A 14,278-nucleotide genomic window follows, 5' to 3' on the forward strand; every position below is an offset into this window, starting at 1 on the left:
CGGATCCAAACCTAGGAATGTTAACAATGGGGATAAAGAAAAAAGATTCAATCTTGGTTAAATCAAAAGTGAGGCTAATGACAGTAGATGGATTAAAGTTCTGCTCAAAAATGTGAGTCAAATGTGTTCTCATGTAATCTCCAGACTCTTACAAGAGAACCGTCATTATGTTATCTAAGTTAGCCCTTCATTTTTTAACATCTTCATCATGTGTGGGGCGCTTGAGTTCCGTCATGCAACTAGACAGTTGATGAGACCTTGTGAGATGCAAAAAGTCATTATTTAGCTCAGAGATTTCATTAGTGGCACTACATGGAGCTCTTTCACTTGGCCCACACTCTCTCAGAGATGACACATAATATTAGAGCCATCGTCAAGAGAACACATTGTGACACCTGAATAGATTTACTAACAAGCCTTACAAATGCATCCTCACACACGATGCACATTTAAATGAAGTATTTGGGTAAAAGGCAAACAGCAGAATTAGGCAAATCAATGAGCCTTTTAGTAGAATATGAAACATTTGTGCGTGTGAGCCAACAGGCTTAGAGCACTCCAATAATATCAATGAAGATAAATGTTTGTTTTTGTAAATAGATGTACATGCATGTGAAGTATAGCATTACTATTTTACATAAGTCATTCTGATTTGTCATTTGAGATTGTGGGGTAACATAAATAATCTTTCCTTTTGCACAGATAGTTCACTCAAAAATGAAAATTCTGTAAATATTTATTCCCCCTCGTGCATTTCCAACATGACTTATTTTCCTCTGTAGATCACAATATACGGCCCATGCAATTAAAGTTACTTTCATAGTATGGACACTTGGTTAGTTCATATTAGCTCAGGTCCATTAAACAATATATAAAAAAATATATATTTTTTTATTTAAATAATCTATTATAAATGAAGAAATTAACTTTAAGATTAAATGCTTTAGAAGTAGCCTTATTGTAAAGTGTTACCAGTAGGCCTACATTAAACATTTTTCAAAATATCTTGTTTTCCACTGAAGAAAGTGTTTTTAAGGAATGTAGTAAGACTGTAACATTTTATTGTGTAAATATAACTGTAATCGTTGCATTCATCTATGTGTATTACTTGCTCACAAACTAGCTGCAAACATGAGCATGTATCATAAAATTAGCTTAACTCGGTGCTTTTTCTGTCAAAACTTCATCCAGCTGTGTTCATCGGCCTTGAAAGAGAGATCTGCTTTGCTACATAATGCACAAGCAGAATATTTTGTTTCAAAATACTTTTAAAGTACCATAAACAATGAGTAGCATCAAGGCACAAATTGTTCTGAGAAAGAAACAAAAACACATCATGGCCTTGATAAAATTGAGCAAATGAACTGACCTCATTATTAAAATACTTCACAAATGCTGAAGGATAATTTCCCAGTTCTGAGCATTACGTAAATGCGCAAAAACATTCTTCGTCCTGTTTTTCTTTTCTTTCCCGCCAGTGTGTTTTATTTTGCAGAACTACATTTCAGTACACGGATTTCAGCTTTGCAAAACTGCCTCCTAGTGTTGACTTGTGGTGCTGCACTTACAGAGAATTGTATCTCCATATTCCTCATTATAATAATAAAAAAACCTTTTCATAATTAGATGTTTATTCATAACTATTCGACCCCCTAAACAGAATCACAATATTACAGTTTATATATAAATAACCACATACGCATTTAAATTTCTCAGATTTTTTTCATGGACATATTTCATGAAACAACATTTAAACATATCAGTATTATTCAAGAGTTTGTTTAAATCAACAGAGTACAATACCACTTGCATATATAAATGCTGCAATAGTGTAATATACAGTGAATCTTTAACAATACAGCCCATGTCATTGCAGCGATGCACAGCGCCATCAATGTTGGGCATCACACGGTTCAGTCTGCATACATTTCACTCAAGTTTGTATGGCTAAGATGTTGATTTAAGGAGGAGAAAAACATTATTTGGTGTGCTGTGATGAAATTAAACCACATCAATTCCAGAATCATTTATAGAGTAAAAGTTGAAACATTCCAACTATTCTAATCAGCTAAACAGTGATTATTGATGGAAAAAGAGAGTTTGATGTAATATTGGTATAAAATACCACATTAAATGATACTATTTGAGTAAATTAGTGAGCAACCTCAGATTAATGAGATAAAAATCCTTGCATTCATTTACAATCACAGTGGAACAGAACTGGTGAGCAGCATGTTTAGTGACAGTATTTTTTACAGTGCTTTTACAGAAAAGAAGCTTAGATTGTTACAATGACGTGTGAAGCTTCATCAATTCATCACTCAAGAATACATTTATTACCTTGAAATAGCATTCATTGGTCAAGAAGGTGCATTCAAGGTTTTAGTGTTCAAGAATTTTAAAGAAAGCCAAATCAGGTCTGAATAATATTCACATGAAGTCCCATAGCAAAACACAAGAAAGAATATGTTAACATGCACGCTCCAGCCATACAACCAGGAATAGTTCACCCAAAAAATGACAGTTTGCTTAAAATCTATTCACCCTCATGTCTTTCAAGATGTAGACAAGTTTGTTTTTTTAATCGGAATAGATTTGGAGAAATTTAGCAGTACATCACTTTGCAGTGAATGGGTGCCGTCAGAATGAGAGTTTAAACAGCTGATTAAAAACATCATAATAATCCACATGACTCTAGTCCACCAATTAACATCTTGTAAAGTGGAAAGCTGTGTTTGTAATAAACAAATCATCATTAAAACACTATCCATAATATTGCTTTCTCTAAATTAAGAGAGAAATGTGCACAGATCAAGCACCGATTACAAGAGAAAACAAATGTGTTAGTGTATTTTGTGGAAAAGACAATAGAAGATGGACTTTTAGTATGCATTATGGAAATTTAGTTTAAATTTCTTACAAATACGCAACTTTTCACTTCACAAGACATTATTAATAGTTTTTACCAGCTGTTTGGATTCTCATTCTGACGGCACCCATTCACTGTAGAGGATCCATTGGTGAGCAAGTGATGCTAAATTTCTCCTGTTATGTTGAAGAAACAAACTCATCTACATATCGGATAGCCTGAGGGTGTGTATATATTCAGGACATTTTCATTTTGATTGAAATATTCCTTTGAATTAACCATTTTGTCTGCCTTACACTTTAAATCAGTTTTTATTTAAATTTAATATAACGTATGACTGACTCTGAAAGTCTGGCTTGAATGAGCGTAACTAATGTACAGTTGCACTGCAGTGGTCTTTTGATCTTCTTTTTCAGACTGAGAAAAAAACTGAAAAATAATCTTAATATACATATACAATATTCTGTAATGTTCCAATTTAATTTATAGTAACTATAAAATAAATAATGACACTAAATAATATTAATAAGAATCAGCATGAAATAAGCCATTAAAGGCACCAAACACGGATTAACAATAACTGTCAATTTTGCAAAATGATATTCAAAATGTAAATGCAACATAAATATAGAAATCAACTGAAAAAGTAGTCATGTCCTGTCCTGTCCTCAGCACCAGCAGGACTTACGGGTGCCGTCGCTAGCATTACACAATCCTTCCTGCTCCTCCAAAACAGCGAGACTGAACTCATCATTCATGGATCCTCCCAACAAATCAAGATCCTTCTTATTGGCTTGTAAGACTAATTCAGCCAATCGGGTGAAAGACTGCAATGAAGGAAAGATAAAAAACCTGATTAGCTGTAGATAATAAAAATTTGCAAACAAAAGTATCAGATGGTTGCATGGCTTCACCATTCCTCGAATATTTAAAAAGAAACAAGAAATATATGAGATGAAAAAATACAAAATTGCACCTCTGTAATGTTGCGGTTGGTAAAGGCACTTGTCTCAAAAAAGTCCATTCCATAAGCCTTGGCAAGCTGGAGCAAAAAAGAAGATTAAGATATAAGGTTTGTCACATGACAGAGTAAATGTGAATGATGAATGAAAGATGCAGTGCACAGGAGGGAAATATTATTTATTTACCGTATTTCCCTGTTCTGTAGCTACTTGTCTCTTCTGTTCTTCATCAGACTTGTTCCCAACAAGTATCTTCTGCACTTTCTCAGGGGCATACTGATCAGAAACAGAACAGACAAGAGGAGAGACTCAGTAGAGCCAAATGGATGGAGCAGAGCAGAAACAGACAAATATTAAATGAGATATAGGATGAATTGAACAGATCTAATATTGGTTTGGTACACTTTCTGTGTTTTCATCAAGTGTTCTTTTTCCTCTTGTGGGAAAACATGGGGCTTGTGGGAAAACAAGTTTTAAATGTAATATATGAATAACACAGTGGAGTCCAAATTTGTTTTTTTGTTTTTTGGTATTTTTCAGTGTTTTATTTCTGATAATAATACACTTAACTGCATAATAACTTCACCGTAACATGAAAAAGGCAAAATAAGGGAAATTATTAATATGATTAATATGAATAAAAATAAATAAAAATGTTTTGGTGCTTTGAAAAAACAACGTCAGATTTATAATTAGTAACATAACAGATTTATAATTAACATTAGTACTTCTGTTTCAAAGTAACAAACTTGCTTATTGTCCCAGAAATAAGTGCAAAATTTATTATAATCAAATCATAATATATTTCTGTTTTACTTTTTCCTAAATCCCAAAACTTTCCATTTCTGTTAATTCAATTCAATTTTAAATCCCAGATTTGCAGAGCAGCCTCTAACTGCTGTAACCCCAGAGTTAAAGAGAGACAGAGGGGCGGTGGAATTTAAATGATGAGATATTAATAAGAAGCAGGTTATATTTAGTTACAGTGAGACAGATATGCTTTAAACTCCACAGTCTCACCTCATCTACATCACTGGCCCACTTCATGATGTGCTGGAACGAGCGCTCGCTTGTGATGTCATACACCAGAAAAATGCCCTGTTGATACAGAATCCATTTCAATCCACCCATTCATAATAATGAGAGTTTATCAGTGAATTATCACTCAACGGACAATCTGTATTAGATCTGACTCCATTATTAGATCAGTATATGAGTCAGTGAGATGTGTGAAGATCACCTGTGCTCTTCTGTAGTACTGTTTAGTGATGGTCTGATATCTCTCCTGACCTGCTGTGTCCCTGCATACATACACACATCTGATTAGCAGAACCAGTGGCTCAAACGTTATATCATCACAGAAAAATAAAACATACCATATCTGTATTCGTACTTTAATGCCATCTATCTCCAAAGTCTTCATTTTGAAATCGATACCTGGGGTAAAAATAGAAAATCATTTCACAATGATTTCAAATCATTTGAAAATAAAATAAGCACTCTTTGTCCTCATTGACACAACTCATCATCTGTTAAATCATCTTCAGGCTCTAAGCCAGATCTTAATGAAATCTTTCAATATAATCAGTGAAGTTTACTGAACTGTTCAAATCAGACTCATAAAAAGGCAGTGAAGTAATAAAGAATAAGAATAATAATAAAGAAGCAAAAATGGTGACGAATACCAAAGAGACATTTCGAAAAATAAATATGCTTGTGTTGCAATTTAATAAACATTTCTATAAAAGGGTACATTTTTGTCTAGAAATATGCTTAGGTCAAGCTTAAGAACTTGCTAAATGTATTCATTATATCACCGGCAATAAAAAATTTACAGCACAGAACCTAAAAGGGTGGAAAAAAGGAAATAGCTTACATGGAAGTGTCAATTTTGAAGTAGTTTTTTTTTTTTTAAATATATTTTTATGTTTGATATTTTATCAAACAGGAGTAAGGTAAATACCACAAAACAGCACAGAATTAATGTAATTAATTGTTCATACTTTATCTCTATTTACCTAATTAAAAAAAACATCAGAATTCATTAAGAAATTTATATTTTATGCAATTTCTTTAGACACATATGAAGTGAACATGAAAGTGTACTGCGTAGTTAGAATGACGTGTTCTTGTAAGGTGTGAAACCATAATGAGATCTTGAGCCCTGAAAGAAAACACCTCTTTTTTAAACCTGAGGCAGGCAAAAAAGATAAAGCCACAGCAAAACTACAATAAATATAGCTGCAAGCAGCGATGGTGGGCCCAAGCCGTCAGTGCAACCGCCACCCCGGTGGCATCAGGAAAACGGTGCCCAGCGTGCACACGCATTACAGTAACCCTCTGGCAGTCTGGTTTTAAGGGATACAGCAATTAAAGGGTTAATCCAAACCATCAACTCTGTGAAACACACACAGATCAAAATACATTCTATTAATATTTGTTCTAAACGGACTCTGGAGGATAAGTCTCGCTGCCTTATTTTGTACCAGCTGAAGTTTCCTCAGATCCTTTTTTTGAAGCATTGGCCCATATTATCTGACAATAGTCCAGCTGTGAGAAGAAGAGCGTATCCAATATTATTTTCATTATATCAAACGTAAAATATTGTCTACATCTCCTTACTACAGCGACTACCCTTCCCATTTTCTTCACTGTGTTCTCAATATGCTTTGACCATGACAATTTATTATCCAAGGTGAAACCCAATAGTTTTACTTCCTTAACTTGTTGAATAAGCGTTTTATTTATAAATAATTTCAGCTCCGGTTTGGTCCGTAGAGAATAGCTAGATCCAAACACTATACTCTTTGTTGTAGATGTATTTAGTATCAACTTATTCTCTAAAATCCGCTTTTCTATGCTCTCCAACTCCTCATTCAAAATAGGCGTTAATTAAACCAACGTTTGTGCAGATGCATAAACTGTTGTATCATCTGCATACATTAAGTTAGCACTTCTTAGCACCAGATATCACTCATTTGTAAAAATGGAATACAACAGTGGTCCCAAACAGCTCCCTTGTGTAACTCCACATTCAATTCCCCTTCTATCCGAATAACTTCCATTGAAAAAACTCTCTGTGATCTAGTATCCAAGTAACTTTCCATCCAAGCAATTACTGATGGTCTAAATCACTACAACCTACTTGGACCGATATTGCTGTCGTATACAAATATTCATTGCTCAAATAAATATGATCTTTACAAGATGATGTGAACACATAATTTCAATCCATATGCGTCTATTATATTTTCCCATTGATTCTTTAAAAAACACATGTACTAATCAATTAATATTAAGATCACCTAAAAAAAACAACTTACATATTTAATTCACAAACCTTATTCAGCATCTCACCCATATCTTCTAAATATTTATGATTTGAGCCTGGTGGCCTATAACAACATCCTACTAAAATTTACTTGACATATGATAGAACCTCAACTTCATTACACATAATATCATCCCTTACTATTACAGAAATATTATTCTGCACATAAAAAGCAGCACCTCCACCGTACTTATTTCTATCCCTTCTATATAAATTATATCCACTTATAGACACAGCATCATCATCAAAAGTCTCATCCAAACGAGTTTCAGATAAAGCAACTATATTAATTGTGTTTGACAGTAACAAATCGGCAACTTCATGCACTTTGTTCCTCAAACTACAAATGTTCAAATGAGCAAACTTTAAAAAAAAAAATGTTGTACTAAATAAAAAATGTAGTACTAAATAAAAAATAACATGCATTTTGTATGATCGCTCTTATTTTGTTAAAATTATTCACATTTTCCCAGATTCTGCAAGGGGTTGTCAAACTTTTGCATGCAACTGTATATAGTATTTATTAATGTTAGTTAATATTCAAAACTTAAACATTGATCAAATTTAAAGTTTTATCTGTTAACATTATGCACTGTGAATTAATGAACATTTTGATGAACTACCAATGAAAAATATATTTTCACAGCATTTATTGATGTTTGTTGATGTTAGTTAATGTTAATGCATTCCCTAATTTTAACAAATGAGACCTTATTATGAAGTGTTATCAAAACCTTTAATAATTTATAAGCATTTTTTTATATTTTATTGATTAAGCATTCGTGAAATATTTTTGCCTGCATTACAGCTTAGTCTGCATCTGTCAGCCGAACTGTTTTACTGTTACTTTTAAACCACTATTAAAGCATCAAAAGTTTAAACAGACCCTCTCTCTCTCACCCAGCCCCTCAACCCACACTCAACTCACACAGTCGTATAAAGCTTGTATAAAGGCCTTCAAAACAAACACAATTTTTTTTTTTCCAAAGGATTCAATTCAGTTTCTGCAAGCAGATGGCATGCCATGTACAAGAACATGCAAGTACAAGAAATACTAAAATAAGACAGGAGTACCATCTTGAATACAGTTGAATGCCATCCACAGAGCTCCATATGAAGAGTTTGGTTCCAAAACGCTGTAAATCCATTTTGATTAATTTGAGTAAAAGTGTGTTTTCTTTACCAAGAAAGTGGCAAGATGAAAACCACTATTTTCTGTTTCAAACTTTCACATAGCATAGCATTATAATAACATTAAAAATTCAAATCCAGATTTAGATTTTCAAAGATTTATTATAAAAACTCATCGCAATCTGCAGAGAAAGGAGACTGGCGTTTGTCGCGGTTTGGAAAAAATGGAGAAAACATGACAGAATAACACAACAAATATCGCATTTTGCATAAAATTAAAAATAGACTTTTCAATACCGACATATACAATACTGATTTTGGTGGAAACTTTTTTTTTTTTTTTTAAATGGCGTTTATCGCGTTTTGGAACCAAACTTAAACTGCATTAAATAAAGCAGTAGTGTTAGTGCCCTGAGCTTTCACACAGGGACACACCAGAAAGGTCATCACTACAGCCACTGAACTGGTTGTCCTGGGGCAAAGGAAAATAATGAAAGAGCTGCCCTTCCAGTCTTCTCTTCCAGAATATCAGCAGTGAAAGGACAACAACAATGCTGTGAAATACTACAAAATAAAAGAGAAACCAAACCAACCTCTCATAAAGTGATGCAAATAACTGTAATCCTTTTCTCATTTGAAAAAACAACAACAACAAAAAGAAACACTCACATGAGATGAAAACACCAGTTAAATAGCCTATTAAAAGCTGCTTTGTTTTACATAAAGTGTGTCCCTTTATTGGAGCGGCCATGTTGGATCACATGACAAGCTATTCACTGTACTTTTTTTTTTTTATATATATATATATTTTGCAAGTAACATTTTTAGTTTGAAAACACACTTTATGGTACAAAGATATTTGGATTTTAACAATGTGTAAGAACAAGCAACCTATTGCGAGGGATTGAAAGTATCAAACAAACATAAGATATATAAACCAACAAGATAAAATAAATGAAGATAAAGAACAATAACAAATATATAAAATCTAAATAATGAAACATAGATAATAATAGCAAATACAAACAATAAAAAAAAAAAAAAAAAACAATTGTTTAATTTTCGTTTTGACTCAAGTAGGGCTATTCACTGTACTTTGGTAACCCCATTTTAGGAAACTTAAGTTCACAGAATAAATTAATCATGGTTGACTATGAACAGCACATATCCACAGTATTATCATAATTCAAAAACTATTGCTAACATCCCATTTCAGCCAGTGTGACAAACCAAAAAAAAAGAAAAAGAAAAAAAAGAACGAGTGCACCTTTAAGAGATTTTAGGTCAGATTTCCTCCATATTCTCAAGGGCAGTTCTGATGGCTTCTTGATTTGATAAACCAGCTTTCATCCAAAACCCTTTTATTTTAATCAATACTATGCAGGGCTGTAAAAAGTACTGAGAACAGTACAGATACAGATACATACTTGCTGAAAGTATAAAAAGTTGAAAAATGAAACAATTTTCTAAGTTTTTAAGAGATGTTCTCATTTTAGTACTTTTATGCAAAAAAAAAAAGTGTCAAAAAGTACTATTTTCTCATTGTTCTGACTATATAAAAGTCATAAAACATAAGCTAAATGTAAACAAATATCCTGATATCTGTTACCTGAATATTTTCAGAAGATGATTGGTATTTGAATATAGTGATTTTTAGTCTAAAAATCAAGACTACATATGAACCGTGTTGCTGCTATAGTTCAAAGTCTGTGTCTAAAAGAGATAGTCCACCCCAAAACGAACATTTTGACCATTTAAAATCGCTTGTTTTTAAGTTGTACTTTTAAGTCTGCATAAAAATACTTTGAGTAAAAAGCATTTCTTTACTTTGTAAATGTAACTTAAGGTTTTACTTTAGTGTTTACACGACAATGAATGATGTACTAAAAATGGCAATGTTTTATCTTTTGGTTTTTGAAAACGACAATGTTGTCAAAACAATCCCCAATCACAAGGACTAGCGAAAACGACTAAAGACGCTGTACTATGCATGCCAGGCCAGTAGTTGGCAATGTTGCTTTGTGAAGAAACACTAGACGCCTGCACACATATCTAGTCTAAAAAATTAAAACTATTTCACGTTTTTATAGTTTTCACTGAGACGATAACGGAATAGTTGTATTTTCAAGCTCCCAAAATGCAGTTGTGTAAATAAAAGGCCAAAACACACATAAAGTTTTCTGTTTTTAGTTGATGTCATGTAAAAACCCCCTGAAAAAAAAAAAGTACCATTACTCGGATTTAACAGAACTCAAGTAAATTATAGATTCCACAAAAAATATTAAAGCATTGTAGTGAAATACTTTGATACTGTAAGGTTTCTGAGCACAATTAAAGCAGACCTTTAAATTAATGGCCATTTTACAGACAGTAATAAGTATTAAACTTGTCATAATGTGCCAGAGCTGTAACAATTGAATCATCACTTTGACACTTTCCTTCTGAGCCAGTGGCTAATTGGAAATGGAAACCATTTTAACAAGACAACAGACAGATACGCTATGGTGATTAGCACATACAAATTTAAACACAAGTCCAATTTCTCTAGTGTTGACACCATCATAAACAATTGACTATAGAAAGCAATGAAACAGAAATGAAGCTCGTATAATTAAATTTTCTACCCTCAAACTAATCAATCAACAGCTGCTTTCTATAGCAAAAATAATTTAGCATAACAGCATGTTGCCTCAAGGCAAATAGATAACATCTAAGAACCATTTGCTAATGCTTCAAATTAACTTGCAGACCACACCGATATCTCTTCCACTGTGAATAATATTTCAATACTGTGCTAAGGTCCTTGACAGCCTGGTATCATAATATACATGGGTCATAGCCCTGTGGACTAGAGCTTATTGAACCATGTTTTAGAGCAAGACACCGGCCATCTCTCAGGACCAATCAGACTAAAGCTTTTATCTCCTGCAGTTAAAGATTGTTCTGTATCACATCACTACTTAACCAAAAGAGATCCATCCCAGCATATTAAATAAACAGAAGCAGAAGCGAGATTTGAGTCAGGGCCTCTGATTCTTTATTGATTTGGGGAATATGATCATCAGGAACAATAGGAGGGTGTTATGAATCTTATACCTGATTTCAAGAGTAAGCCAATTGACATTATTCGCTCCCCTGGAAAAACCGAGAGAGCTACACAACAGAGCACACCCTGAACTTTTGCTAAATAACAGCCTGACATTCACTCCACACCTAATGAAGCATGTGATTTAAATGAGAGATAACCTTTTTGGTACGGGTTCAGCATCTCAAATGCTTCATTAAAGGAATAGTTTGGCCAAAATGTGAATTTTGACAGCATTTATTCACCCTCGCATCTATTAAAACATACATTTTTTCTTCTGTGGAACACAAGAAGATTTTACAGAATGACATGGATTTCACAGTTCACACAAAATTAACAACTGAATCATTATTTACTGACCCACATATCATTCCAAACCCATTTGACTTTCTTCCTTATGTGGAACACAAACTTAGATATTTAGCAAAATGTCCAAGCTGTTAGTTTCCGTACAATGAAATTGCATAGGGACAATTGTGGTCATCATTCATGTTCACTGTATGGAAAAGAGCAGCTAAGACATTCTGCTAGATAGCTACTTTAGATACACTAGATGCACTGCTCTGGGTGTATGTTCACTACTGTGTGTACACTTGGATGGATTAAATGCAGAGCACAAATTCCGAGTATGGGTCACCATACTTGGCCACACACCACTTCCCTTTTCCTTTTTCCCTTCCTTTCACAGTTTCCATGGCAGCAAAAAGGTTTGGAAAGGCAAGTAAAGAGTGACCATTTATTTTTCCTTCTTGGGTAAACTATCCTTTTAAAAGACCTTTATACATTAATAAACATCTAGTTTACCTTTATACATGATAAGCATCACAAAGTATGTAAAATGAAGTATAAGTGAAGTATTAATAATGGGTTTGTAGTTAAAAAATTATTAAGCATCCTTATGCATATTGCAATATATAAAATTATATATTTCTGGAAACTATAGTAAAATAATCTCTCTGTTCATCCTCTTCAAGTGAGTAAATTGGCTGTTGTCAGGACGTAATGTCAGCCCACTGGGAAAATGTCCCACTAGATCAAGCGCACACTATATGAACACCAAAATGAGAGGTTTATGAAAAGCCTTTTTAGAACCAAATTTAGTTTTTCATAACATCCAATAAGCCAAAATAAAAATGATCCCTATGCTGGGAGTTCTTGAAAGCGTACAGTGATAAAATAGTCCCTTTATAGAAAACAGTTTTAGAGACTGCAATAAAAAATCTTTGCATATTTCTCACAGCTGAGACCAAAATTTTCAATTTAGTTAAACCTGATTCCACTTCATATCAATATTGTAGAACTTGCATAGAACAGCATGTGTGAGTTGGAATGGCTGACAGGACACTTTTATGCATCAATATTTGAGTGAAAATGCATGCAAAAACACACCTGCACTTTCTGTGTCCTCACTGCCATTCATGCAATCTATGATTTTATATTAATTTAGATCACTGCATTTTATTATCTAGAACGATCTAAAACAAACACTACTGGGTTTGTGACAGCTGTGTAAAAACGCAACATTTTAAGACTTCACGCACAAATACAGTCAGGCATCTCAGAAAGAACTAGAAGAGGTTGTGTGAATGCATCTCGCTATATGGTGTAATTCTCAAGCCATTCTTTTCACGGCTCATATACTATAATGGCCCAGCGCTGCTATGGGTTTTCTTATCGGTATGTGCTGTTTGATCTGCAACTCTTTGAACGGATGCATTAAAGTAACACTCTTACCGATGGTGGAAATGTGAGAGGAATGAAATTCATTGTCCGTGAATCTGCATAATAAACAGGTTTTGCCGACACCGGAATCTCCGAGAAGCAGGAGTCTAAACAGCACATCATACTGTTTGGCCATGGTGTTTTATGGTCACAATTAAAGGAACTCAGCGTCGGGTTTCCATGTCCACCCTCTTCACAATATCATCTTCTCGCTTTTTCCATCGACCGGTCCGTGCTTACGTGCCGATTCCCCGAAAGACAGTGTGGATGAAGCAGGAGTCGATGTGAGCAGAAATCAGGCAGGAACGCTGCTGCTGTGGTGGAGGGTGCGGTGGGCTACAGAACGCTCTCCGACATCCTTCACACCTCAGGAAATGGGTGGAGATTACGGGCACACAGCATCACGATTTTGATACTGATATTGACCTAGATTAATTTTATATAGCCTATACCGGGACTGCGTGGATAAAATGCATCTATAGATATTTTTACTGTCTAATATTGTCAAAATATACAAATTGGTGCATAAAACAAATAAATCTGTAACATCAGCCTTTATACCGTCATAAATTCATAGCGGATCTGTTTTTGCCTGTTTACAACAAAAAAAAAAAAAAAACAAGGGCATGATATCCTAGTTTTTTTATAATTAGCGATGCCCGATTCGTGACCAAATCATTCTTTGAGTCGAATCTTTTCGATGAACCGGACTGAACGATTTGTTCACGAATCGAATAGAATCAATCTTGAATCATTTGAACCGAGGACTGTCATTAGCCGTGTCCCAAATGACACACTATACACTAAGCACTTATGCACTATACACTCAGCCATGTAGTGTATGAATTATATAAGGTTATTTTGTCATTAATAATCGGAGTCTAATAGCCCCCCCCCCCCCCCCCCCCCCCCCCCCCCCCCGCGACGTAATTAAAGCTGCGACAGTTGAGTGCTTAAAGTGTTCAACATTCCACACTTAATTTTTTTTCGGTTATTTATGTGCATCTTCCGGGTATTTAAATTGCATATTTTATTTTTGTAATTTTCAGTGTGGACTCACTACTCGCACTATTTATACTACAAAACGTCATAGAATAGTGCATAAGTATTTGGAACGCACCTATTGATTTGAGACACGTCATGGCTTCAATATGTAGAATTTTATTATAAACGTGTTT

General features: G+C 34.1%; 1 protein-coding gene across 1 annotated transcript; it reads right to left on the reverse strand.

The window, feature by feature from the left end:
- Positions 1-3,537: 3,537 nt before the first annotated feature.
- LOC306880363 (ras-related protein Rab-15-like) lies at positions 3,538-13,236 on the reverse strand (the record flags this gene model as incomplete). The annotated part of the gene is made up of 7 exons (XM_079433859.1): positions 3,538-3,696; positions 3,846-3,911; positions 4,018-4,107; positions 4,852-4,929; positions 5,072-5,132; positions 5,208-5,268; positions 13,113-13,236. The coding sequence occupies 7 exons, from the start codon at positions 13,234-13,236 to the stop codon at positions 3,538-3,540; spliced, it is 639 nt and encodes a 212-aa protein (XP_079289985.1).
- Positions 13,237-14,278: the final 1,042 nt, after the last annotated feature.

This window comes from Barbus barbus (genome assembly GCF_936440315.1).
Source record: "Barbus barbus genome assembly, chromosome: 14".
Taxonomy (NCBI): Eukaryota; Metazoa; Chordata; class Actinopteri; order Cypriniformes; family Cyprinidae; genus Barbus; species Barbus barbus.